This window comes from Podarcis muralis, chromosome 6 (assembly GCF_964188315.1).
Source record: "Podarcis muralis chromosome 6, rPodMur119.hap1.1, whole genome shotgun sequence".
Lineage (NCBI taxonomy): Eukaryota > Metazoa > Chordata > Lepidosauria > Squamata > Lacertidae > Podarcis > Podarcis muralis.
The window spans coordinates 9,178,312-9,206,283 of record NC_135660.1 but is presented as its reverse complement, the minus strand read 5'-3'; the positions used below and the strand labels follow the sequence as shown (position 1 = coordinate 9,206,283).

The 27,972-nt window shown below is 42.7% G+C and overlaps 2 protein-coding genes across 12 annotated transcripts in view; one reads left to right on the top strand and one right to left on the bottom strand.

Annotated features, from left to right (window-relative positions):
• Nucleotides 1-27,972, bottom strand: part of MCF2L2 (MCF.2 cell line derived transforming sequence-like 2) — a 224,741-nt gene that overhangs the window by 100,221 nt on the left and 96,548 nt on the right. The gene's annotated exons all lie outside the window — the stretch shown is intronic.
• On the top strand, nt 28-27,802 carry B3GNT5 (UDP-GlcNAc:betaGal beta-1,3-N-acetylglucosaminyltransferase 5). Of its 4 annotated transcripts, none has more exons than XM_028731666.2 (2): nt 28-225; nt 24,155-27,802. In XM_028731666.2, exon 2 carries the CDS (start codon nt 24,476-24,478, stop codon nt 25,607-25,609), a length of 1,134 nt encoding a protein of 377 aa, XP_028587499.2. In that variant the 5' UTR covers nt 28-225; nt 24,155-24,475; the 3' UTR covers nt 25,610-27,802. The 4 variants fall into 4 exon arrangements, with proteins under 4 accessions (XP_028587499.2, XP_077785864.1, XP_077785862.1 ...); XM_077929738.1 differs by lacking the exon at nt 28-225 and adding an exon at nt 10,902-10,925; XM_077929736.1 differs by lacking the exon at nt 28-225 and adding an exon at nt 21,223-21,771.

Genomic DNA, 27,972 nt, shown 5'->3' with positions numbered 1-27,972 from the left:
AATCAGCTTCCTCCCCAGAGCTCGCCTAATCCTGCCCAGGAGCGAATGGAGCTCAGTGGCGCGCCCGGCCGGGAGGAAGAAGGAGCGTGAATGCGGGGTTTCCCCCGGCTTTCCTCTCTCTCCGCGCGTGGTCCTTCGCAGGCGCGCCTTTGCTTTGGGGCTCCCAAAGAGAGGCCGAAGGAGCGTCCCCTTGGCAGCCGGGTGGTTTCTCCTGCCTTTGCGAGGGTAAGCCATTCAATTCATTACATACCCGATTTTTAAAAATACTGCGTCGGACAGAATGCTTTTCGTTTCGGGAGATGGCCTGGGGAGCTTTTGCCGAGATCCTTCGTAGAAGGCAGCAACTTGATCGGAAGTTTTTCTGGGGTTTTCACATCGCAGCAGGAAAACACGATAGGAACTTCATATGAAGTTTTATTTCGAAACTTCCGAGCAAGTTCCTGCGCTCTGCCCCACCCCATGAATTTTTCGGAAATAGAGACTATCAACCGAGCCTGAAACGCTGCAAATAGTTCACGAGGCCAGCCTATTGTCTAGGATTTTTCCCCTTTCACGCCTTTGAAAAAAAAGGGTCCCTTTTATGGCCTCGTTTGGGCTCCCTTCTCCTTTGGATGCGCGCGACCATTAACTTTAAAACTCCCGAAAGTAGGTGTGGTAATTGACTCGCTCGCTCCGGGAAGAGTTATTCGCAGCTGAATCGAGTGCCTTTCTGGGTTTGCTTTTGCAATCGCCATTCCTCTTACTCTTCCCTTTTTGAAAAGGAAGAGACCTCCCGCAAAAAAAACTCTTAAATGCAACTGCAGGGACTTTTGCCGCTACCCACGACTGATCTTTCACCTCGTTTTGCACACTCTCGCGCCAGTCCCTCGCGGCTTTGTGTGGTTGCGGGTGTTCCCTCCCGGCAAAAAACGAGCCGATCCAGCTGCCTGTGGCTTCTGGCGAAAATTGCAACGTCGACCCCAAAGGCACAGAGAGGAGCCGCCTCCTCCTCCTTCCTCCAGCCTTAGGGAACGAGACCGATCCCCCCCGCATGGGGGCTTAGTAAAAAACTTTTGCACAGCCGGGTCTCCGCAGAAGGCCCTCCCCCTGCCCTCTGCTTTTCATTTGAATTGCCTGTTGTGCAAATCTTGCTTTTCCCCCCACCCGCCAACACTTAATGGGAAGGCGAGTGCGCTTTCAAGCTTCCTTGCTTAGGCAATCCGACGCATTCTCTTTTCTGCGTCGTTGGGGCTATTATGCTTTGCAAGCTACCCGGAGCGGGCTAGTTTCTCCCACGCCCCCAACTAAGAGGGCAGGGCGGGGATTTCGCCCCTTCCTCGTTTAGCATTTTATTTTTTGGGGGGGAGGTGGGATGGGAGTGGGAGCAAAGAAACAAAAGAGTTCCCACAGTAACAGTTTTAATCCTTTGCAGCAAAATCGACAAGAGTCCTGGGGCACTGGAGAGAAAGCAACAGAGTCCATTGTGGCATCTGCTTTTGTAAGCCGGAGTCCCATAGAGCGCCATAAAAAATAATAATAATCGCTGGTCTTTTAAGACGACCTGTGGAGTTTCCATAGTAGTGTCTTGTTTGGTTTGGGAGGAGGAGTTGCTCCCTTGCTTTGCACGGTTCCTTTGGCAGCCTCTGCTGTCCCCTGCAGGTGGGATCCCAAATGGATCGCATGACCCTCCCCCCTCTTGCAATCTTTTAAACTGCACAGAGACTTTTAATCTTGAGTCGTAGGTTCGAGCCCCGCCTTGGGCGAAAAATTCCTGCATTGCAGGGGGTTGGACTAGATGATCTGCATGGTCCCTTCCAACTCCACAATTCTATGGCTCTCTTGAGAGAGGATCTAGGTAGCCTGTATGTGTTTAACTCTGCCGCAGCAACATATGAAGAGGTTACTGTAGCACATCCACTCCCACCTCGGGGCTCTCCGAGTGGGGTTTTTTATAGAGCAACAACACTGCGATTCCTTCCAACAGTTCGACTTCATCCCCAAAGGTGCACTCTCCATTGGTTCCTGAGGCAGATGGATGCTAACCAACTGCTCCCACTGGCTTGGGGCTGATAGGAGCTGCAGCCCAATACATCTGGAGGGGGCCAGGTTGCAGTCTGTGTGCTACTCTCTGGCTAATAATAATAATAATTTATTATTTATACCACTCCCAGTTTCCCCAGCCACTCTGGGCAGCTCCCAAACAAGTATTAAAAATACAGCGTTAAATATTAAAAACGTCCCTGAACAGGGCTGCCTTCAGATGTCTTTTAAAGATAGGATAGCTACTTATTTCCTTGACATCTGAAGGGAGGGTGTTCCACAGGGCGGGCACCACTACCGAGAAGGCCCTCTGTCTGGTTCCCTGTAACCTTACTTCTCGCAATGAGGGAACTGCCAGAAGGCCCTCGGCGCTGGATCTCAGTGTCTGGGCTGAACGATGGGGGTGGAGACGCTCCTTCAGGGCTTGCAGACTAAAAATGGGTAACCATCCTTCTAACTTAGCTTTGCAATTAGGGGAGTGTAGGTAACACCTGTCCTTTAGTTGTAGCAGCTGATGAGAAGGGACCAGGCCCTGCCTAGCTCTGCTTTAGGCTGTTTACACAAGAGATGTTTCAATTAAGGGCTTTTTTTCTTTCACTTCTCTTTGCTATCTCCCATACCTGTAATTGAAAAGTTAATTGGCTGGAGTATACAGCTGGGTATTTGTTACTTTCATTATTATTGTTATTTTTTGCTGTTTTCCACACCTGTAATTGAAAAGTTAATTGGCTGGAGTGTACATGAAAGTCTACAATTTGTTGTTTGCGAGTGAATTATGGGACCTGTGAAGAGAGGGGTGGGGAAAACATTTTGAGCGCTGGTAAACCTCTGCTAACTTTGTCAATCTGAATTTACTCGAGGCCTTTTTCTTTTCTTTTCTTTTTTGTTTTCACAGGCATTTCTCAAGTTGTAAAAAAACACACCCATTAAGCCTCTTCCCTCCCCTCACTCCTGTTGCTAATGGAGGCCGATGTCTCAGAATATGATTTTTTGCCCATCCTGAGAACAAAAATTTCCATAGTGTGTGTTAATATGGTTGAGGGCCTATAGGGAAGTTTATGCTAAAAAAAAGGTTCTTTGCTGATTTATTGACAGTCAGCTTGTGGAACAACATGAAGAGCTTCCTGGAGTGATGGTGGAAGCGAGTGGTTCCTCTGCATTCCATGCCTGTGAAGGCATCAGTAGAGCAAGCCCAGGAATATCTCTGAGGCTCTCCAAGGAGAGGGTGACATTGGGCTTTGAGAACCACTGGCAGCGATTATAACATTGCAGCAGCCTTCCTCAGACTGGTCCTCTCCATATGTTGGACTACAACTCCCATCACTCCTGACTATTGGCTATTGTGGTTGGGACTGATGGGAGTTGCAGTCTCGACATTTGCAAAGCTAAGCAGGGTCTGGTATGGTTTCAAACCGTGCCTTCATTATTCACCTTTAGGTGCCCAACGTTCCTTTTTAACCAGGCCTTTGGCTGATTGACATCCAACGCCCTTTTAAAATGTGTTGGGGAGGGGGGTGTTATTGGGTTGTTTGTTTTTATTATGTATTTTGTGTTTTTGTATTGTGGTTTATATGTTGTAACTGCCCTGAGACCTGCATGCAAATTTAACAAATAATAATACATAATTTAAAAAAAAACTGGATGTGTTGAGATTTGTGCATGCAGGGGATTGGACTAGACAATGCTTGGGTGCTTTCCAACTCTACAGTTCTATGATCTGGGGGTGGGTGGGCACCAAGTTGTAGAAGGCTGCATGAGATTGAAGAGCTGTAGCTCCTGGTTTAATGCCAGGGATTGCCTGGTAGGGCCAGAAAAGACCCCTTGCTTGGAGAGTTGTTGCCAGCCATCAGAGACAGCTGGATGGTGGTTTAAGAAAACCTCCTCTATTCTTAATGTAGCTAAAGGCAAGGGTATTTATTGTATATACAAAATGGAATATGTGCAAATAATTCCCTGAGGTGATGATAAGCAGGGATATATATGCTGATATGATAGCAGAAGTGCAAAATAACTTGCATTATACTTGGAACAGGTTGTAACAAAGTTTATGGCTACATCCAGTCTCTGTTTCCATCCTGTACCATGAATGGGTAAAACAAAAAAAATTCCTTCCAGTAGCACCTTAAAGACCAACTAAGTTAGTCTGAAGAAGTGTGCATGCACACGAAAGCTCATACCAAGAACTAACTTAGTTGGTCTTTAAGGTGCTACTGGAAGGAATTTTTTTTTGTTTTGACTATGGCAGACCAACACGGCTACCCATCTGTAACATGAATGGGTAGACACTGTATTTAGAAGGCAAAATGTGAATTCAAATCCAATTCTCGTTAGGTCTCTTAATAAGTCACTGTTGCTTCCATTCCCAGTTGTTACAGCTGTATAGTAAGAATCACTCGAGGGATAACTAAGATAAATATTGTTGTGCTGCCCTGTATTTGATGGGTTCCAAAGATGTTCTGCATGGGGACTTCCGGTCGGTGCCAGCGCTTAATGGCGGTCCTACCTCCGAGCTCCGGAGAAGGACTGCTCCGCAAGTTCGGGTCTTACCCGCTACGGCGAGTGGGGGACCCCTAAAATCTCAGGCGCGGAAGCCTGAGAGCAAGGAGACTCGGTGGGCACCTTTGCGCCCCCCAGTACTGTGAAAGAGCCTTTTTAAAGGCTCCGGAGCGGCATCGGGAGTGAGCGCGGTGCTGAGAGTCGCTACCCAGCCTGCGGAGTGAAGCCGCGTCGCCATTAGCGGAGAGCGCCGATTCCTTCCTGAAAAGAAAATCTGGACTGGATTCCCGTGAGTAAGAAGGGAAAAAAATCAGGAACCTTTAAAAATAGAAAATTTGGCTGAAAACGGGAGGGCAAAAAATAAGGAAGTCTGCCCCCCCCGGACTGCAGGAATTTAAAGCAACGAAAGACCTCGCTGCAGTTATTAGAAACTTAGTTGCGAACTGTCAAACCTGAGCTGTCAAAAGTATCTCTCCCCTCCAGATTGGCAGGAGAAGGGGGAAAAAAGACAGTCTTGTGAAGATACTTTTAATTTAAAGGGAAACAAAGTTTTTCACTGCTCTGATCCCCGGGACGACCTGCCAGGATTTAACACCGGGAAAACTGTTCTTTAAAATAGCTCCGAAGTGGATATAGACTATACCTTAAATGGTGAAAAAATCTTAAGACATTTAGGATTTAAATGGGACTTTGTTACTGACATTGGGCTAACTAAATTTAAATTGGAGAAAAAGTTTTACAATTTTAATGGCGGATTTGAGATCTTCTACATCCGGCTTTCTGTCTCTTTGTTGTTTCTAACTTGGAAACTTTTAACTGCTCCCTCTTGAGGACTAAGAGGGAAAATTGCAAAGTAACTGACTAATAGTGGGATTTTCCATTGCAAGTTTTTCCTGTGAGAACGGCCTTGGGATATGAGTGGCACAGCAGAGGAGATAAGAACCAGATCTAAAGCTAAACTAACACAAAAGAAAAGAGCTTCAATCTCTGGCAACACAGTGCCTGCACCGGACAGTGCGACAGCAGCATCAATGGAATCTATGACACAGGCACTGCTTAAAATAAATCAATCCCTTGAGGCCTTAACAAAGCAATCTACAGAAAACTCAAAGAAATTGACAGAACTTACAGCAAGATTGGATCTGAATACCACATCAGTGGCAACAAACACAGAATCTATAAATAGACTGATTCAGGAATCTTCAGAAACAAGGAAAATTGCAGAAAGTGCAAAATCTGTTGCAGGTGAGACGCAGGAAAGACTTGTGCCGATTGAGAAAAAGGTGAATGAGCATGAAGCGGCCCTCTCCTTACTGGAATTACAACGGAAAGAACGAAATCTGAAATTTAGACAGGTTCCAGAGAAAGAAGAGGACAATCTGGCGGAATTTCTCACAGAGGCAATTCTGGAAAATTGGCAAGGAGATTTGGAGGAAGATGAAGTAGGGATAACAACTGCTTTCAGACTTGGTAGAAAGCAAAGCAAGAAGTCAAGGGATTGTCTGATCACCTTTAGAACCAAAGAGGAAAGAGACAAGATATTGAACCTTCACTATCAAAAAGCTTTGGTGATTGGAAACATTCAAGTCCAAATCTTTAAGGACATCCCTAAATACATCTTGGAAGTGAGGACTTTTTATAGAGATCTTGCCAATTTGCTGAGGAAGAACTTTATACCCTTCAGGTGGGAATTCCCACAGGGGTTGTCCTTTAACTACAAAGGGAAGAAAGTAAGAATAAGAACAGTACAGGAGAAAGAATATTTTTTGGAGAGAAACCTAGAGGACCTACAGAAAGGTACGGTGGATCCGGGAATAGAAGGACAAGGATTAACATCAGAAGGAGGAGGGCTAACAGACATCGCAAATCTATCATTTGGACTACCACAACTGCCAACTGAAGAGGAAGAAAAACTTGGAGCAGTCGGAGGATCAAACATCTAACAAACAAAATGTCTCTGCAACTTCTAAGCTGGAACTGCAACGGTTTGAACCATCCCAGAAAAAAACGACAGGTTTTCCACATTTTGCAAAGGGAACAACTGGATCTGATATGTCTACAGGAAACTCATATAACTAGAGCGCACAGGAAATTGTTGGTGAACAAAAGATTGGGACAAGAATTTATATCTTCCGATAAAGTAAAAAAGAGAGGAGTAGTGATTTATGCAAAGGAAAAATTGGACCCAAAATTAAAATTTAAGGATGAAGAAGGAAGATATTTGGCAATTGAAGTACAGATCCAGGGGGAAAAATATTTGATAATTGGAGTATATGCACCAAATGATGGGAAGGCAGAATTTTTTAAGAAGTTGCATGAGACCTTACTAGATTATCTCGACTGCAAAATAATAATGATGGGGGACATGAATGGAGTGGTGTCTACAAATATGGACAAGGCACAAAGACAGATAATATCTAAAGAAGGAAGATTACCAAAGACTTTCTTCGAGATGACGGAAAACATGGACTTGATTGACATCTGGAGAACAAAGAATCCTCTCGAGAGAGAGGGAACTTTTTTCTCGGAATCTAAAATGACATGGACGAGAATCGACCAAATTTGGGTATCTAGTGTGTTGGCTACAAAGATTAAAAAAGTAGAAATCTGCCCAAAAACCTGCTCCGACCATAATGCCGTAAAGATGGAAATGAAAATGACAACAACTGGATCCTTTAGATGGAGAATGAATGACTCCCTATTTAGAGATGAACAATTTTGTATAAAGGCCCAAAAGACATTGAAAGATTATTTTGAGATAAATTGGAGAACAGATGTGGAAAAAAGAACAATTTGGGACGCGAGTAAAGCCGTGATGAGAGGCTTCCTGATACAACAGAATTCAATCAAGAGGAAAAAGCAAAATGAAAGGAAAGAAAGAATTTTAGAAAAAATGAAGGAAGGAGAAAAGAAACTGAGGTCAAAACCAAAGTCTCAAGAAATTTTGAGAGAAATAAAATATTATCAGACGCAATATATGGAACTGACAAATCAAGAGATAGAATGGAAAATTAAGCAAATGAGACAAAGGACTTTTGAGTCTGCAGACAAGTGTGGGAAGCTCCTTGCATGGCAACTGAAAAAGAGGCAAAAATTGAATACAGTTACTTGTTTGGAGATAGAGGGAAAGAATGTTCATAAGCCAAATGAGATAAGTAACTGTTTTCAAAGTTTCTTTAGGAAATTATACACACAAGGGCCAGTAAACGAACAAGAAATAGAAGAATTTCTTAAAAATTATGGACTACCGAAAATCCCAGAACAGGGCAAGTTGATTTTGAATGAGAAAATAACAGAACAGGAAATAGAGGAGGCCATTCAAAAGGCACAACTGGGAAAGTCTCCAGGACCAGATGGACTGACGGCTAGATACTATAAAGCTTTGAGAGAAGGTTTAGTGCAACCACTGAAAGAAGTTTGTAATGAAATATTGGAGGGGAAAAAGGCACCCGAAACGTGGAAAGAGGCCTTTATCTCACTTATACCAAAGACCGAGACCGAAAAGAACCAGGTTAAGAACTACCGCCCGATATCATTATTAAATGTGGATTACAAAATTTTTGCAGACATTTTAGCAAAAAGACTGAAGAAAGTATTGACAGGCGAGATTCATAAAGACCAATCTGGCTTTCTCCCGGGAAGACACATGTCTGACAATGTGAGGAACATAATAGACATTGTGGAACTGTTGGAGATGAACATTAACAGAAAAGCGGTTTTGATTTTTGTGGACGCGGAGAAAGCCTTTGACAATATTAGTTGGAGTTTTATGAAAAAGAATCTCCAAGGGATGGGGGTAGGCCAAGGTTTTGAAAACGGTATAGGTGCAATTTATTCTGAGCAGAAGGCAAAGCTAATTGTAAATAATGTGGTAACGGAAGAGATAGCTATAGAGAAAGGAACACGACAGGGATGCCCTATTTCTCCTCTACTTTTTATACTGGTTCTGGAGGTTTTGTTAAACATGATTAGAAAGGACCAGTTGGTTAAAGGAATTCAGGTCGGAGTGAGAGAGTATAAATTAAGGGCATTTGCAGATGACCTAGTTTTGACTTTGCAACAGCCAATCACTAGCACAAAAAGAGTTTTAGAACTGATCGAGATATTTGGTCAAGTTGCAGGATTTAAGTTGAACAAACAAAAAACTAAAGTCTTGGAAAAAAACTTAACAAATGAAGAAAAAGAGACATTCCAGAATGAAACAGGTTTGGAGATAGCAAAAAAAGTGAAGTACCTGGGGGTAAATTTGACATCGAAAAATGTGAATCTTTTTAAAGACAATTATGATAAATGTTGGACAGAAGTTAAGAAAGATTTAGACATATGGTCAAGGCTGAAACTTTCCTTGTTAGGCAGAATTGCTGTTATCAAAATGAATGTATTGCCTAGAATGTTATTTCTGTTTCAGACATTACAAATAATAGATAAGATGGACTGTTTCAAGAGGTGGCAGAAAGACATATCGAAATTTGTCTGGCAGGGCAAAAAGCCAAGGATAAAATTTAAGACATTAACAGATGCGAAAGATAGAGGGGGTTTTGCCCTGCCGGACTTAAGACTCTACTACGAATCAGCAGCGTTTTGCTGGTTGAAAGATTGGCTGCTCCTCAAGAATACAGACATTTTGGATTTGGAAGGATTTGATAACAGATTTGGTTGGCATGCATATATATGGTATGACAAGGTAAAATTGCATAAAGGTTTTAAGAACCATATCGTGAGGAAAGCTCTGTATAATGTTTGGATTAAGTATAAAGACTTGTTTGAAAGTAGAACCCCCAGGTGGCTGTCACCAATGGAAGCAAAAGAGGTGAAAAAATTGAATATGGATTCTAATTGGCCTAAATATTGTGAAATTATAGAACAAGATGGTGAAAATGTAAAATTGCAGAGTTTTGAGAAACTGAAGTTTAAGGTGAGAGATTGGTTACATTATCGACAGATAAATGAAGTATTCAAGCAGGACAGAAAGAAAGGCTTCCAAGTGGAAAAGTCAAAATTAGAAACAGAACTGTTAGAACCCAATACTAAAAATTTGTCAAGAATGTACAACTTGCTGTTGAAGTGGAATACTCAAGATGAAATGGTGAAATCTAATATGATTAAATGGGCACAGGATATTGGGCATGACATTGAGCTTGCTGACTGGGAGCAGTTATGGACCACTGGTGTTAAATTCACGGCATGTAATGCCTTAAAAGAAAACATTATGAAAATGATCTACAGGTGGTACATGACTCCTGCTAAGTTAGCAAAGATCTATCACTTGCCCAACAACAAGTGTTGGAAGTGTAGTGAAACGGAGGGAACCTTCTATCACCTTTGGTGGACCTGCCCGAAGATTAAGGCTTTCTGGGAAATGATCTATAATGAAATAAAAAAAGTTCTGAAGAGAACGTTTGTTAAAAAACCAGAGGCCTTTCTCTTGGGTATGGTGGGCCAAATGGTGCCAAAGAAGGATAGGACATTTTTTATGTACGCCACTACAGCAGCAAGAATTCTTCTAGCAAAGTATTGGAAGACGCAAGATTTACCCACGTTGGAAGAATGGCAGACGAAGGTGATCGACTATATGGGACTGGCAGAGATGACTGGCAGAATTCGAGACCGGGGGAAAGAGGCGGTGGATGAAGATTGGAATAAATTTAAAGTTTATCTTAAAAACTGCTGTAATTTGGAAAATTAGGGGCTCAGAGTTATAAGAGATAAAGAACTACAGTTGCATTAATAACTAACTGAAGTTAAATATATGAAATATATTTAAGTTATGATCAGAGGGTTGCTGAAAAATCTTGAAACAAGAATGCAGAAAAGGGGTGGTATGGGGAAGTCGTGTTTTTGTTTGTTTATGTTTATGTTTTTGTTTTGTTTTATGGAAAACCAATAAAAATTTATTAAAAAAAAAAAAACAAAGATGTTCTGCATGTGACGTTAATTATTTATGCCTTGCTTATCTGTCTGAGTTTCCCCAGCCATTCTGGGCGGCTTACAGCACATATAAAAACATAGTAAAGTTCCATGTTTCTCAGCATTGTATATTTCTCATGCCAACAAAATTAGCCTCAGCTTTTGGTAAGAAGAAACAAGCTAATGTGTACATTTAAGCAGCTGCTTTTATTAAGAACACGGCTAAAGACTTTTGTTATACGGTGTTGAATATAGCACTTAGGGCTTGTGGTAATAACTGTGCTTGCAAAATTAGTTCATTTCCTATAGTAGCCATCTGTTTATGGCAGACACAGACACCTCCCCTCCACCAGTGTTTCCTGCTCTTAAACTTCCTTTATGTATCTTTCACTAAATTAGCCGACTGAGTGATGTGAGCGTGAATGGTTAAAGAGCTCAAAGGTTGAGGGGAGAGCAGAACACGGAAAAAATGTGAAGGTCGCTGATCTTTTGTCTAAAATGCTGTAAGTACGTGGTCTACACTGTTCCTATTATTTTGTGTGTCAGCTGCAGTGTTGGGTACTTGTCAAATGTAAAGGTGCAGTCTTGGAACATTTTTTGTTAGAGATAACCCCATAGATGGAGGCTGCCTTGTTGTTGTTTTGCAGACACCTGCCCCCACCATCCCAAATCCTCCCTTTATTTCATTGGTGCTGATAGCATTAAAGATTATTCTGATTATTTGGGTGGGTCTTTGTGTGCTTAGTACTGTGCTATCTTGACTAAAAGCACATCTATGTTCATATCAACTTAATTATCATGGTATTCCCACAAAAAATCTTTGAATTATGGTATGGTGAGGTGGCAGAGATTAGTCCTCTCCCCTTGCATAACTACAGTTCCCAAGAGTTTTCTGGGGAAGAGAATAACTGTTGCATCAGTTCAGGTCTATGTGTAGATTTGCTTTGGCTTAAGCATAATGGCTGTGGGAACATCTTGCCTTGATAAGAGTCCCATGTAGTTACCGTACTCCTTCAAAATATGTTTCCCATATACCATTATCTCTCTGCTCTGTCCTCCTATGGTGTAGCTTCGCTAAGAGATTTGGTGTGGTGTGGTAATAAGAAGCTCTTTTGCTTATTGAATAAGCGCTCTTGCTTATTGAGTAAGATAAAGGGAACCTGGGAGATGCTTGGATACTTCTGCATTCCCAGTACAAAAGATAGTGGCTAAACAACTGCATTTAACACAGAGTAGGAACCTGTGGCTCTCTAGCTGCTGCTAGACTTAAGCTCTTATCCTTCCTTGATCATTGGCCATGCTGCTAGGGGCTGATATGAACTGGAATCCAACAGTATCTGGAGGACCACATGTTCCTCATCCCTGGCTTAGTCGATCTGGAATCCAGTCCTTGCATGGCCACGGATGTGCCGCATTGATTTTAAGTATTTGTTCCTAGGCTGTAGATTACAGATTTCATGAGTATAGCAGTGGCCTCCTTGCATGCAGTTGTTAAGAGGAAGCAAAGTGTGCACTCCTAGTGGGGTGGCAAGGGATGGACTTTGCATCTCTGTAAGGAGCATGGCATGGAAAAGAGGCTGCAGACTTTCCTTGCAAGAAATCCCCACCATAGAGATGAAAGATGCTGTTATGAATTGGTTGGGTCACCCCATAATTCCTGGATTTAGTAAAAGTTCAAATTAATCGAGGTTTGATTAAACTTTGGGAAAGCCCTTGGATTTAGTTATGCTGAGGAGCCAAGCCACCTCGCCAGAGTCAGGTGGATGGGCCATTAGTGGAGGACCAAGTCGGTGATGGTCCTATCAAGGAAACCATCAGCCCAGACACTGAGGTCCATCTCTGTGGGCCTTCTGATGGTTCCCTCCCTGCGAGAAGTGAAGCTACAGGGAAGCAGGCAGAGGGCCTTCTTGGTAGTGGTGCCCGCCCTGTGGAACGCCCTCCCATCAGATGTCAAGGAAATAAACAACTCTCTGACTTTTACAAGACATCTGAAGGCAGCCCTGTTTAGGGAAGTTTTTAATGTTTGATGTTTTACTATGCTTTTAATTCTGTTGGGAGCCGCCCAGAGTGGCTGGGGAAACCCAGCCAGATGGGTGCAGGTTAAATAATAAATCATCATAGGACAAGGCTGCCAGGCAAGGGTGACTGGGGCCCCGGGGCCCTTCTTTGCTGGGTACTAGTGGGATGACAGGCTGGAACTAAGACACACAGGATGGCCTTTTGCTGTCCTTTGGATTTAATGCTGCCATTAAGGGGGAAGCCAGACCCTCTTAGGATGTGAATGCTCCGCAATCCCTCCACCCAGGTGCAGGTTGCATATATGTGTAAATAAAACCATATGAAACCATAGTCTCTGTAGTGCCATATTGTCCCCAAAGGGAACACAAATCCTGGGAAGCATGCCTGCAACCCCTGGAATCTCGCACTGCTCGTGGAGATTGGGGTGGTGTGTAATTATATTTTCTCTTCTGCCTGTATTGGAAAGGAAAAGAAAGCAAGTCTCAAACTGCACTGTACGCTTGACATTGGGTTATGAACAGCATGGAGCTGGGTGCATCAGGAACTATCTAGTTATGTAATTGGTAGCTGCCACTTGTTTTGTGGATTGAAAACTTTTGGTATAATTAACTGTTCCTTGCATTCTGAAGCTACAGATAATCAGGCTCCCCACCCCACAATCTTAGAAAATGAATAAATGAAAATTGACCTTGGTTGCTGGGCAACTTTCTGTTATCAAATGGAATTGGGCTGAATTCCTTTTGGGGACAGGTTTGCAAACTAAAAAGGCCTCTTAAGTAATTGTTGGGTGGCTTGTCTTAAAGCCAGCTTGGTATGCTGCATCACAGTTCAATCATTTTCAGTATGCGTATTTCCTGTAAGCCGGTTCACACAACAATTTCTACATGATTCCAGCCTGCTCTTCTCTACTCATGAACACACTGCTGCATATGATGAAACTCATGTGTGAAACACTCTTTGGAGGATTCTTCATATTGGCATGGCTAACTGACATTGCATCCTACCTGGTGGCTGCTTTTTGCATGTCATGGTAAGCCATGATTTATGGCTTACTAAGAATGCACAGGTTGCTCACACCTGACTCCTCCCTGCTTGTAAGCAGATGCAACAAACCCCAATCCTTGGATCCTGTGTCCAAATTGGGGGCGGGGGGCGGATGATGCTTCGCTCTAAATAAACCATGACCTAAAGCCAAGGTTTGTTCTTGGCTTACCAATTGTTCATCTGAATGACAGTGTGTTTGAATGAAACGGGTCACAATTCCTGGCTTGGACATAACAGGTAAACCAGGGATTGTTGCTGGGTGATCATTCTTGCTAGCAGGGAGGATTGAAGGAATCTGTGTATTCATGGCAGCCCACTAACCATGGCTTGCTGTGATATGCAAATGTTACCAGTCTCTTAATTGCAGCCTCCACAAAGACTCACAGGTCTGCTTCTGCTTTGGTCAGCAATGCACGCAAATCCATCCTCCAAATTTTCAATTTACAGAGAACTCAGTCTTGTGTCTGTCTGAGCTATGGAACAGGGAGAAACTTGAGGCACTAAGAGATTCTCCATTCTCCTCTCCTGGCCTAGATAACTGTTCTAGTTACAAACTGGATAAGTGAATGGCCTTTACAAAAACTAATGCGTGCTCTAAGTACAGCAAATGACAGAAGCGAAAGTAAGCCTATTGTTGTACAAGTAGCTCCAGATATCAAGTTGTGCGCCTATACACTATAGTGTGCTCTAGAGTTTTTAGAACACCTAAAAGCTATTTGCCAAGTAATGCTACCTAGTGTAAGTTTGATTGTAGTGTAGTTTTGTTTTTCAGGCTTTGCATTGAGTCACTCTGTTGGTCCAACCAGTCCAGTAGTATCTACTGGCAACAACTCTTGGGTAGAAGTCTTGCAGCTGAATGTTGGGATGATTCAGGACAGGTCCATGAAAGCACTTCTCCATTCAGAACATGGTTAAACTATGGAACTCCCTCCCCCAGGAGACAGTCACCAACCTGAATGGCTTTAAAAGAGGATTAGACAAATTCATGGAGGAGAAGGCATTCAAAGACTGTTGGCTACCAGGTCTACCAAGCTCTGCCTCCACAGCTTGAAGTAATAATGCTTTTGGAGACCATTGGAGGGGGAGAGTGTGGTTGTGTTTGGGTCCTGCTTGCAGGTTTCCACAGGCATATGTTAGGCACCGTGAGAACAGGATCCTGGACAAGATGTGCTATTGGCTTGATCCAATATTGGCTCTATTTTTCTAATTTTTTTTTTTTATTAAAGATTTCTTAGTTTACTTTTGTACAGTCATACCTCATGTTACGTTTGCTTCAGGTTGCGTCCCGCGGCGACCCAGAAATACCAGAAAGGGTTGCTTCCGGGTTTCGCCACTCGTGCATGCACAGACGCACAAAATGAGGTCATGCGCAGAAGCGGCGAATTGTGACCCGTGCAGACGCGGGTTGCGTTCTTTTCAGGTTGCGAACGGGCCTCTGGAATGGATCCCGTTTGCAACCAGAGGTACCACTGTGCGTACATTGTCTCTTTTTTCAGGTTGTTTTCTACAGATCAGTTTCATTTGATGTGAGATGTTAGTGGTTCAATATTGGCTCTTTCTTGACACCTAACTGATCCTTCTAACTGGAGGTGCTGTGTTTCATCCCTGCTTGAAAAGCTCTAAAACTGAGCTATGGGAGGCGCATAGGATGCTTTGTTTGTCAATTAACTGGCTGCGTGTGCTTTTTGTTCCAAAGCTGTAGTTCTAAGAAAAAGTCTGGCCAGCAGCCTTCATTTAATGCCCCTGGTGGTGGTGGTGGGGGGGGACCCAAGGACTGTAACTGGCTGGTATCATTGAGCTTCATTTGATGTCCAGGGTGAGTGAATCTGCTGTTTTCCACAGGCAGTTTGTTCTGAGCTAAGGCACCAGTGAAGTACTCTGTAAGCCAGAAGACACAAGCTAGGTGAAGGCCGGATCAATATAATCTGAAGGAACCAAGATGTTGAGGGCTTGCAAGTTTCAATGTGCTGTAAAAGCTGAGCTCCGCACACAGCAGTGGGTGTATGCGAGCAGCTTGGTATGTAATAATGGGTGTTAACACTGACTAACTTTTCCCTGTGACCATCACATGCTCATGCACTCATGTAAAAATAAGTACTGAGGAGTGAAGCTAGGACTGGTTGAAGCTAGGACTAATGCTTCTATAGATGGCTAAATAGGCTTTCTGTGCCTTGAGGAAACCATTTCTGACCCTGTAAGGTCCTTTGTTGTGGGTTGTATGCCCGTACTCTTAAAGCTTTGCGCTTAAACATGGTAGGGGGACAGAGCGAGCCAGGGCTCAGTGACAACTGATCTTGGTAAATGGAATAATCCATACTGTTTGGGGGTGTGCGTATTGATTTGAGAAAGCTATTTCACTTGGGTAAAAGGCACCACAAAATTTGGCGCCCTAGGTTAAGGACATTGGCAGAGCTTGCTCTGGATTAAGCCAGCGTTCCATCTAGAGTAGCATCCTGTTCTCACAGTGGCCAAGCCAGGTGCCCATGGGAAGCCTCCAAGCAGGACCTGAGTGCAACAGCTCTCTCCCCACTTGTGAAGTCCTGAGTCTTCCAACATTCAGCTTTGCTAGATGGCCCTGAATTCTAGTGTTAGGGGAGAGGGTGGAAAACTTTTTGGTGTCCAGGGCAGCTGTCTACCAGCTCCACCTGGTACGCAGGCTGAGATCCTACCTGCCCACGGACCGCCTCATCAGAGTGGTGCATGCTCTGCTTACCTCCCTCTTGGACTACTGCAATGCGCTCTACATGAGGCTACCTTTGAAGGTGACCCGGAAACTACAACTAATCCAGAATGCGGCAGCTAGACATGTGACTGTGAGTGGCCGCCAAGACCACATAACACCGATCTTGAAAGACCTACATTGGCTCCCAGTACGTTTCCGAGTACAATTCAAAGTGTTGGTGCTGACCTTTAAAGCCCTAAACAGCCTCGGCTCAGTATACCTGAAGGAGCGTCTCCACCCCCATCGTTCAACCCGGACGAGGTCCAGCTCTGAGGGCCTTCTCGGTGGTGGCACCCACCCAGTGGAATGCCCTCCCATCAGATGTCAAGGAAATAAACAACTACCTGACATTTAGAAGACATCTGAAGTCACCCTTGTTTACGGAAATTTTTTATGGCTGGTTTTTTAATGTATTTTTAATCTTTTGTTGGAAGCCGCCCAGAGTGGCTGGGGAAACCCAGCCAGATGGGTGGTGTATAAATAATAAATTATTGTTGTTGTTGTTGTTGTTGTTGTTGTTGTTGTTGTTGTTGTTGTTGTTATATTTTCTCTGTTTACTTTTTTGCACACCATATGTAATTTTATACCGCACTAAGCACTTACTTTTTCTCTAAATGGAAAAAGGCACAAATATTGTAACTTTTCCTCGTAACCTTTCCACAGCAATCATTTTGATCGCCCTTTTCTAAACCTTTTCCAGGTCTGCAGTATCGTTTTTGTAGTGAAACAGTTAGAACGGCACACAGTATTCCGAGTGTGGTCCCAGCATAAGAAATCCTAATGATCCCTAGCATGGATTTTGCCCTTTTTCACACTGACACACACAGGGTCAACATCTTAACTGAATTATCTGCTGTGGCCTGAAGGCCTGTAGACCATACTGCACTAGTAGGACAGATGGTCTTGATTCAATGTAAGACAGCTCTTTCTGTTCTTATCCTGTGTACATATATTAAAAAACCTAGGGTAATTGAATAAATGACTTAGGTCCAAAATATCTGAAATACTTTCCCTGTCCATTTTCACAGAGGTTAAGGTCTGCATAGGGGGCTTTCCTTGTGCCCCTCACCCCCCAATTGTGGAGGACATCTAGCATTTTCATGGAATTGTAGAGTTGGAAGGGAACCCGAGGGTCATCTAGTCTAACCCCCTTCGGTGCAGGAATCTTTGCATTGTACAGCTTTCACCATATGCTGAAATGCCCCTCTTCACCCTGGCCTTTTGAAAGTTAAGGTGTTTTGTTTTGTGGGACGCACCTCTTTAGCTGAATCTGTACTGATCTGTTCCATTTGGAACTGTTTGACTTGAAGCCCACCTTCGAACCTTACGGTGAAGGCCAGGGAATAAATTTCATAAATGAGTAAAATAAAATGATTCTTTTTTTAACAACCAGTGACAGGTTGGAAGCCGCCTGAAAACCACAGTGTGCTGAGTGGTTTTATAGGGAGCCAGATGCATGTGCACATCCTGTTTCTGTTAGCACATTTCTATGCTATCCTATCCATGTACAAACGGTGTAGTGTATATAGAGGGGATATATACTTTCCGCTGCTTACCCTAGCAGAATGGGGAGGTGTCTTTTGCTTAACTAATGTGTGAGAGACACACACACAGACGACCCTGGGATGTGGTTGCTGACATTAAAAACCTGAAAACTATAAACTGTATTGCAACCTTTTTCGCCTGAAGACACTTTTGAAGTGAAGGTGTCAAATAAAACACTATGGAATCTAGTTTTCTGTGTTAAAGCATTCAGCATGAATTTGTTAATTTCTTAAATTTATATCCAGGCTTTCTTCTGTTGTGGAACCCAAAGCACCACATATGGTAATCCAGGCAGTCACCCGTCCAGGCACTGACCAGACTCGGACCTGCTTACCATTAGCAATGTTGTTCCCTCATTTGCCTTCAGATTACGCTCTGGGGCAAAGTCTAGCTTCCAGTCTTGCATTGCACATTTTAATACAAGAGTAATATGCAAACCAGCTTGCATGGTAACCCCACTCAGGTACTCAGTTACACAGTCAGTAGGTGACTGCTTGGGCAAATTGGGAGAAGCATCCAGAAAAGTCAAATAGCGGGTGGGTAATATTCCATTCCCCAAGATGTATAAAAGGTTGCATATCGAGGGCACAAAAAATGCATCAGTCAAGGGTGTGAGGATGAAAACTGATAGTTTTAAAGGTTATAGGGAGTGCAAGGGAGGAAGTGAAGCCTTTTCAAATCGGAGTTGCTTCCTGGAATTGCACATTGTGTGCCTTGTGGGCTTTCTACACTTACGCTTTAAAAGTCTTTAAAAACCACTGCTTCCTTGACAGTTTTCTCATGGCTTCCTTCATGTGTCATTACATTACTATTCCATTAATCCACCTGGATGCAAGGCACGCTGTCTGAGTGAGGCTTCAGAAATTGCTACATACAGAAGCTTTCCATGCCCTGACACTTGCGTAACTGTTGCATGACACAGTGCATTTGCAAAGGCTACAAAGCCCAGCCTGATATTTAATGAAATATTGTACTTTTGATCAGAGGGTGTATTTTTGTGTGTGATTGAAGTACAACTTGTACCAAAGGGATGTTTGTAATGGACTAGAAACTGGGTGTGTGTGCATATTTCATTAAAAAGCCCTTTAATTATAACTGGAATCCGAACACCTAAAAAAAAATATCTTTGTTTTTGGTAATAAAGTATGTGCTTAAGAGTAAGCACTGAAAATATTTTAACAAGAAATAGTGAATGTGCATTCCCGTAGAACTTTCATATTTCTGATTTAAGACATTTTCACTATTCTTTCTCTCTATTTAAAGAACAGCTTATACAACTCCTGTGCAAGAAAAAGAGCGTTCTCCAATAAATGCCACTAGGATGGCGTTCTGAACACTTTAAATATTAGAACCCTCTGTTTGCTACTCGTGTCATCCTTGGAGGAAGGGTGGAGATTAAAAAGTACCAGCATTTCTAACTTTGTTTTGAATTGATGCATGTAGTCCAAACTGATAGTCGTTTATACCTCTCCTGGGGATAAATGGGCAAGCTGCCTTGAGTGCCTAGAGGGAGAATCCTGGATTAGGTAAGATCTTTACTTGTTGCCAGAAGAAAATCTGAGCAAACCTTTTGTCATTCTGCCTCTCCATTTCCTTCTCTGCCTCCTGGCTTCCCCCAAACCCTCCATGCACGTTTAGTTACCCTCAACAAATTTCATGGTCAGAAAGCTTATCTTCCAGCCCAATCTCCCCTGCTGCATTGCGAGTATAAATATGGGAGAATCCTAGGTATACCATCACGAGTTATTTGGAGAGCTGCTGGGATCCCAATGTTGGGATTATTTGGGCCTTCCAAGATGCATTGTTATTGGGCATGAGAGTAAAATCACAATGGATTTTGTGCTTATTAATGTCCTACTTTGCTGGCACTAGTCATCAGCATGACTTGTAGTGTGGAGATGCGCCATTTTGGGGAAGGATGTAAAAACCACGAGTGCTTGAGTAGAAGTATACCACAGCAGTAGCATGCAGCTGAAATAACTGGTACTTGCCTGTGCTGTGTCAAGAAGGGAATCTGACAGTGATTTTCAAACAGTGTTCTGAGATGTGCTAGATCTGAGGCCCTGAAGGCTTGGCCAGTACCCCGCAAGAACTGAATATGCTCCCTAGCCCACAACGTTCCCCTAAATCTTCTGAGAATTGTAGGGGTTTGTTGGCAGAAAAAATTGGGTGGGGGTGAGCATCACTGGAAGATGAACTTGTTTAATTAATTAGCAACTGGGATAAGAAGAGAGTTACCCTGGCAATCCAGATAGATTGGGCAAAATAACGTTGCTTCTCTTTCCGCCCCAGCCCCCCAATAACTTAGGGCTGCTTTCTAGCTTTTTTTTTTTTTTAGCATGCAGGCTGAAACGAACCTTGTCTAGGCAGTTGCTGAGTGTTTCATTTGTTTGTGTAATTTTATGTAACCAAAATAATAGAGCTTGACTCGTGCTGCAGAAAGTGCTGATTTCAACTGTGTTAAAAAAAAAAAACTGCTTCTGCAGCTTTTCTCCCTCCTGTTGCACACCACAAGCTGCAAACCTTGGCTACGTCTGTCCAAGTTGTTAATCATAGCACAGGCCATCTACCAGAAAAAAAACCCCAAACGGTTCCCTTTCCTCTAGGAGGGTAAATGCCATGTGCTGGTTGTGTTCAGCTGGAGCACCTCAAGACTGCTTCAGGCCAGCTGCATCTCACATGATGCCTGGATTTCTTTGAACCGAGACAAAGATCCTGTACTCCTCTTACTATAAATCTGAAATTATAAGGCATTTAGGCCGTTGCAAGTTCTGCAAGCAATTCCCTTTCTTGCTAAACCTCTACCGAGGAATGGTTAAATAACAGCTGTGATGAATATTATTTAGAATATAATGCTTGTCTGTTATGGGTTGGCCACCCACGGTTTAATTAAACTACTTCACAGATAACGTTCCAAACAACTACAGGAATTTGTGAGTTACTTGTGAGAGGAGACCAAGCTGAACTCTTTAATTTGGCCTAGAGTTGTGGTTCCCAACGTGGGGCACACACCCAACAGGGGGGCAATTCGTGAATGAGTTAGACCAAGTTAATGGCCTTTTAGACTTCCTCTACATGAACAGGAGTTCACTTTTTGAATATTAAGTATTATGGGGATTTTAGAGATGCTTAGGTGGGGCATGGCAAAAAAGAAAGTTGGAAACCAGAGATGCCTGGCTGTAAGCCTGCCCTGCTTGTACACGGAATATGCACTCTAATGCAAAATACAGTAGTTGCTGTGCATTGCTTTTAAATTCAAAATTGTCTTTCTAGCCACCATGAGGCTGAGAGTTCTGCAGCTTTGGCTTATAGGAAGACAGGCTTTCCCCCTGTATTTCTTTCTAGTTTTGTTTCTCCTGTCACAAAGGGCTCTTTCACATTGCCTCAGGTTTTGGGGAAGAGTAATACAGGTGTGGATTCTTGCTTCATCACATTACCAAGCCACAGTGTGGCCAGTGACTCGCAGGTTGTTTCAGTTGGTAGTCATGAGCTTCACTGAAGGGGCAGTGGTTACACTCGTACAATGCTGTTTTGCATGACTTCTGCGTTCATATTTGTTAAGGGGCTTTTGTGGTTTTTTAGGCAGGGGGATAGGAGTCCTGATCATGAGATATTCAAAGTCAAAATGGTTTAAAACACTGAGAGGGCAGAGGAATAGAGTCCCCTGTCTATCTTGCCTATCTCACACACAGGCACACTCACTCTGAAATGGTAGTTAGGGCCTCTCATGGACCCAAATGGAGACCAAAAGTAGCTTTAACTGGACCCTAGCAAACAGATTATAGTGAAACTGCTATTTCAGAGGCGACTGCTTTATTAAATTTCTAGCCTTGTGACGTAGCGATTAGTCTGATAGGGTGATTAGCAACAAAGATAGCATGGTGCTTTATAGATGTTATTTTTCAAATCGTCACAGAACAGTGCTTTATGCTTCATTTGGGAAAAACTGGGTAGTGATAGAGATCAGATCTTGCAGTGTGGAGAATGAGTGAAGAAAACGCTTGTCTGCCTGCCTTCAGGTGTGGTAATAAAAGACTCTTGTTTTTGTGGGCGGTGGTGGCTAGGAACATGCTTCCTGTGTCTGAACAAATGCTGCTTTTTTTGAAGAGCTAGCGCATGCAATGGAGATGGAAGAAAGGCCTGAGATTCAAATTTCACGTTTCTTTCCCCTCCCCCACTTGGACTGTTTATGGAAGCAGGCAGGCGACTGTTTCTCCTCAGAAAGCGTCATGGCCGCCTCAGCCCTCCTCACTGAAGTGCTACAGCGTCTCTCCTCGGGCAGCCTGAGGGAAATTTAGGAGAGACGGGGGCATTGCTGTCACCTTTTTGCCCCCTAGGCCACGGCCACTGTCCCCAGTCCTCACACAGAAGGCTGGCTTTCATATGTGCCTTTTAAACAACCAAATCTCTTGCCTAGCCATTGGCATCAAATGGTATCTTACAGCTGCATTGTGGGACGGGACTCTGGGCAAAGAAAGAGTTCCTTGCTTACCACACGGAGCTTCCTGCTTTTAGGTATTCTGTTATTTAGTTAGTTAATCTTGCCCAAGGCAACCCAAAACAACCAGACAGAACCCCCAACCCCGTCCCCCAACACACATAAGTACATTAAAACCAAGAGGAAAAATGAATAAAAGCATCCCTGCCCACATAGGTTAACAGCCCTGCTGCCTTCAGATAAATTCATTTTAGACAACCCATTTGGGACTCCACACAACAGATTTTAATCCTAGTAGGCCTAGGAAGGGATGAATTTTCCTAGGAAGTCACATTTGGGGGGACAGTTGTCCCCTGTTGAAGCACAGGGCGCCTGATTTTGGGGAGCAGAGGGCCGGCTGGAAACAGCACAAGTGTTTAGCTCCATTTATGACCTCCATTGCATCCAAACATACAGACGGTGTTTGTAATTAAACAGCAAACTATGGCACAAACAAAAACCACGTTCTTATTCAGTACAAGGCCATTTTTAATGCCTCGTGACCAGAAACCTAAGTACTTCTGCTGGTTTCTGCAAGTTCTGGATCTACTAAATCTCGTTTTAATGACTCAACCGCTGTAGAATTACATTGGGACAATTGAAGATTTTTTTATGCAGCCTTATGAAAGATGCTATTTCTTTCTTTTCCTTGTAAACCATCTTGAGGCTATCTTCCTGCCCCCTCCTCAGATTTAAGTCCTGTACTGAAGAAGCTTTTATGGGTGCATGCTGAATAGGATAGCAGAGTACCTGACACATGGATATTTTAATTTCTGGAGTGCCTGTTAATATATTCACGGGTAGAGAAATGCTACTTGCATTTTTCCATCATGCTGTCAGGTTTCCCTTGAAATTACACATGCACTCAAATAGGCCTGGATGATACATCAACATTTTATCACCCAGGACTGGTATGAGGAGCAGACAGCGATGTTGGCTTCACTCAGTGGTATATCGCTGGTGAAACCACCATACCACTCTGCCCTCATACTGCGCAGAGGGAGAAATTTTGTATATTGCCAGATTGCGATGTTTGGCTGGTGATGTTGAAAAGCTGGTAATCGCCGATCCCTACACTCAAAATACCATGTAAGGCTGAATACTGGCAAAGAAATGTACATACCAGGAATACCTCATTTTTCATTGTCTCAACAATGTCAGAATATCATTTAAATACTACATGTCTTTTTCGTGAAAGTGGTGTAAACTGGTCTTGTAAATTAGCAAAGAATGAGCGCCTATTCTTTCTAGACCAAAGGTTCTCAAAACACTGCTCTGAGCTCCATTCAGGTGATCTGCAGAAAGGCTGCAGAACGCTTTAATATATGTGTACTTATATATCATATGGAGGAGGGCTTGCAGAGCAAAAGCAATGATAGGTGTTTGAAGATATTTCCTTCTGAGATCCAGGCTGGTCTGCCAGCAAGCTTGGGCAAGCTGCTATTTCTGCTCCCCCTATCTGCAATATTGGGATAATATTGACTTGCCATGGAGAACTATTAAGAATGAATGAGAATTTGTCTGAAGTGAACCATTGAACTTCAATATAAATGTTCTGTAGTGCGATGAAATTCTGTGTACTTGATTACTGCATATCAGATAGTCAAGAACTTATGACTGCAGCAGTTTGATGTTTGACTCCCCAATTACCATCAACCCCAGCCAGCGGTCAGGTATGATGTAAGTTGTAGTCTAGCAACATTTGGATGACCACAAGTTCCCCACCCCTGGTTTCTGGAATGGCATGGAATCCAGCCATGCATGGGGAAATGGAAGTGTCTGTTTGATACAAATAAGTCCAAAATTTGAGTAATTATCCTTCACTTGTTGTGTTTTTGTATTTTTAGGGGTCTTCTATGGGATTATAACTGTGATTTAAAATGTAATAACATTGGCTAAAGTATTTTCTTTCCTATATTTTGCAGATGTCTTAAGCTGTAAGAGAACAAATGCAAGGTAATTCTTCGATCAGCTAAAGATGCAGCAGAGCAATGACTATATTCAGCCGGTACTGTTCTCCAGACTCTACTTCACACCTTCCATTCCAGCAAAACAACTTTTGAAGCAAGATGACTTATAAAAGTTGGCGTATGAGGATTTTATTAAGGCTGCTGTCCAAAATAAATATCCATCTACGATGAACACTTCCCCTGAAGGAGAGACTGTGAACTCTTTTGCGAAAACAAGAACTCTCTTTAAAAATAAAGATCCTTAACTGTAGTTGGACATAAGAAGAGTGCATCAGAATGTACATTAATCATAGAAGAGTAAGAAAATGCCAATTTGTACAGCTATTTGCCACTTGTTTTGTGCTGTCTCTCATGGTTTTTTGGGGACCACTTGACAATAGTATTGTGAGCCACATGAAGTCTTACTCTTATAGATACCTCATAAATAGCTATGATTTTGTGAATGAAAGCTTATCTATCAGTAAGGACTTGGATAGGGTAGCAGGCTGTCAATACTTGATCAACCACAAGGAGAAATGTCAAAAGCAAGATGTTCTGCTGCTGCTGCTTGTGAAGTCTTCACCTGAGAACCGTCACCGGAGAGACTCTATTCGGAAAACGTGGGGTAATGAAAAGTATGTCCGTTACTATCTTCAGGCCAACATAAAGACCCTGTTTGTGTTGGGGCAGCCAAGAAACCTTACAGACAGAGACTATATGCAAATGAGGCTTCAAACAGAAGACAAGTTTTATGGCGACCTGATTCAGGGAGACTTCTTAGATACTTTCTACAACCTTACCCACAAATTACTCATGCAGTTTAGCTGGGTAAATAAGTTCTGTCCTCACGCCAAGTTTGTTATGTCAGCAGATGATGACATTTTCATCCACATGCCAAATCTTGTTGCATACCTCCAAAATCTAGCACAAGTTGGTGTTCAGAATTTTTGGATTGGGCGTGTCCATCGTGGAGCACCTCCCATAAGAGACAAGAAAAGCAAATACTACGTTCCCTATGAAATGTATCCCTGGCCTGCGTATCCGGATTACACAGCAGGTGCTGCGTATGTAATATCGAGTGACGTAGCAGCTAAAGTATATGCAGCCTCGCAGACTCTTAATTCAAGCCTTTACATCGATGATGTTTTCATGGGTCTCTGTGCCAACAAAATGGGAATTGAACCACAGCACCATCCCTTTTTTTCTGGGGAAGGGAAGGCTCCATATCACCCATGCATTTACAACAAAATGATGACTTCTCATGGACATGTAGAAGACCTTCGCTACCTTTGGAAGCAGGCTACGGATCCAAAAGTGAAAAACATTTCCTCTGGAGTTCTGGGTAAAATATATTGTAGAATGGTTAATGTTATGCTTCTTTGCAGATTAGCCTATCAGGACACATATCCCTGTGTTGCTGCATTTTCCTAATACTTGAATAGACTTGTTGAGCCAAAAATCTGAAATCTCCAGCTCTTTTCTCCCTTGACACATGAAAAATGAACATAAAATATTATGTGAAAACTTTAAATGTGAATGTTTGCCTATATCCCACACTAATCTAATGGCTTCAACAAAGTTTTCTTGGCTCTATTGAACCATTTGCTCCCATATGTTAGAGTGTATTTGTCCAAGAGACTTAAAGAACTGGCTAGATATTACTGAAAACTGTATGTTTACACTTCCAATTCTAAACTAGCTGTAATTACCATATGGAACTGAATTTGGAAAACAGATTATTTGAAAACCATGTACATCTTCTGTTTATAATACGATTTGGAAAGAGCAGGTAAAGTAGGCAGCTCAGATAAATGCAATGATGAAAGTATTGATGTACCAGTTAAATAATGTTTTCTTCCCCACTCCCATGCACAATCACATGTTGATTGTATGTCTTATCAATCCAATGGCACTATGCCTGTTACCACTATATCACAGTCCATCACAGTGATAATTCAGTCTTAACTTTAGAAACCTTGATACTATACAAGTGGTGCTCATGCTGGCTTCAAGCACTGGTTCAAATGAATCCTGAAAAACTTCATCTCTATTTCAAAATTTTGTAAAACAACTTTAAAAAATGTAAAATCTTGCAACCGAAGCACTGATCTCTGAACAAAAAAAAATCACACTTAATTATTCCTCGCCTCCCAGTTGGTCTTCACTGCAAATATATTTTCATCCTGTTCACTTCTGTTAAACTTAATCAGCAGGAGACACTGCTCTATCTGAAAGTGTAGGATTGCACAGCACAAGAGTGGCTTCTAAAGTTCAGAAAGGTGTAAAACGCACCAATCCATGTCAGCTACTTACATGAGTAAATTTCCCACCAATTCATGTTTTAAGGGACTGCAATCTATGAATCCGAAATAGAAAATGCGTAAGTTCTGCTAGTGCAAGAACTTTTGCCCGCAGAAGTGGACTCCCCCTCCCTCTCCTCTCTGCCCCCTAAATATGTTGTAAGAGTTCCCTCAAACTTCTGGAGCAAATTTGGGGGACATGGGGAAAGAAGAGGGAGTGGAAGCTGTTTCTTAGTTGTATGTTGTCCTGCTTTATAACAGGGATGGTGAACCTCTGACTCTCCAGATATGGGACTACAACTCCCATCATCCCTAAGCATTGGCCAGTTGGACTACAGCTGATGAAAGTTGTAGCTCAACAACATCTGGAGGGGCACAGGTTCCCCAGTGCTGTTTTACAGGGTGGGTTGGAACTGAATTTATTTGCTTGCACCCACCATGCCGCATAAGGTTCTAGGCAAAAGGGTTTGCATAGTTTGGGGAGGGGAGAATCTTGGCCATCTCTCCTCATCGCCCTGTTCCCCCAGGCTACTGGCTTTGCTTTAAAATCAAAATTGCATACAATGTAGGGCTAATGGGACATGGATTTTTATTGGTGTTTAATTTCTATATTGCTATAACCAGTTTCAAACAGACATCCCATTGACAGCTAGCTTAATGCCATCCAAAAACAGTCGAAATATGCTTATGGGTCTTGTTAGCAGGCCTTTGCTTTGTCTGAAGTGCTAGTCCAGTGACCACAATGCTCAAGTGACCACAAGATTTAAGGCCTAATGTATAGCTAGCACCTAAAACTTATGTTGACTGTTGGAAGTGCTGTATGTGTTTTGTGTTTTACAGCAGGTATGTTCTGCTTTTAAAAGTATTTATTAGCTAGCTTTAAAGGGACATGGAGATGGTTTCGTACTACTTTAGCTTGCAGAAGAATGTTTAACAATTTAAAGAAGTTATGAAGGCACTCTTTCCAGGAAAAGAGAGCTCGACATTTTCTTATCCTTCTGGGTTCTGAACATTGATTGTCTTTATATATTTGAAACTGGAAATTCTTGAGTTTGCCAGTGCTCCAGATGCAAGGTTGTTAGACTTTTATTTTTCCACTTCACAGGTAAAATTGCTTCAGCCTGAATGGTAACTTCAGGTACTAGTTTTGACACTGTTGCACAAAAGTGTTTATTTAAAGCAGTTACTTGTTTGGTTTGCAGCTATTTGATATGATTTTTTTTTTATTATTACAGAAATGACTATTTATTCATGACACTTTTGCTCTGTATCACGTTTTGTAAAAAACTTGTTTTCAATAAACAATTTTGTGTTATTTTGTAAATGTGTTCTACTTTGATATCTGAAGTCACTGAGGATACAATCTTAAGGCTCCATCTGCTGGGATGAGCAGAATTGGGAACCAGCGGATCTCTGGCCCACCTGGAAGGTCACCATCTTACGGTAACTCCCACAACCTGGTTTAGCAGAAGATAGGCTGGGGTATGTCCCAGA

Excerpts from the sequence above, each read along its gene's own strand:
- B3GNT5 (XM_028731666.2), top strand. The coding sequence starts at position 24,476 with ATGTACATTAATCATAGAAGAGTAAGAAAATGCCAATTTGTACAGCTA.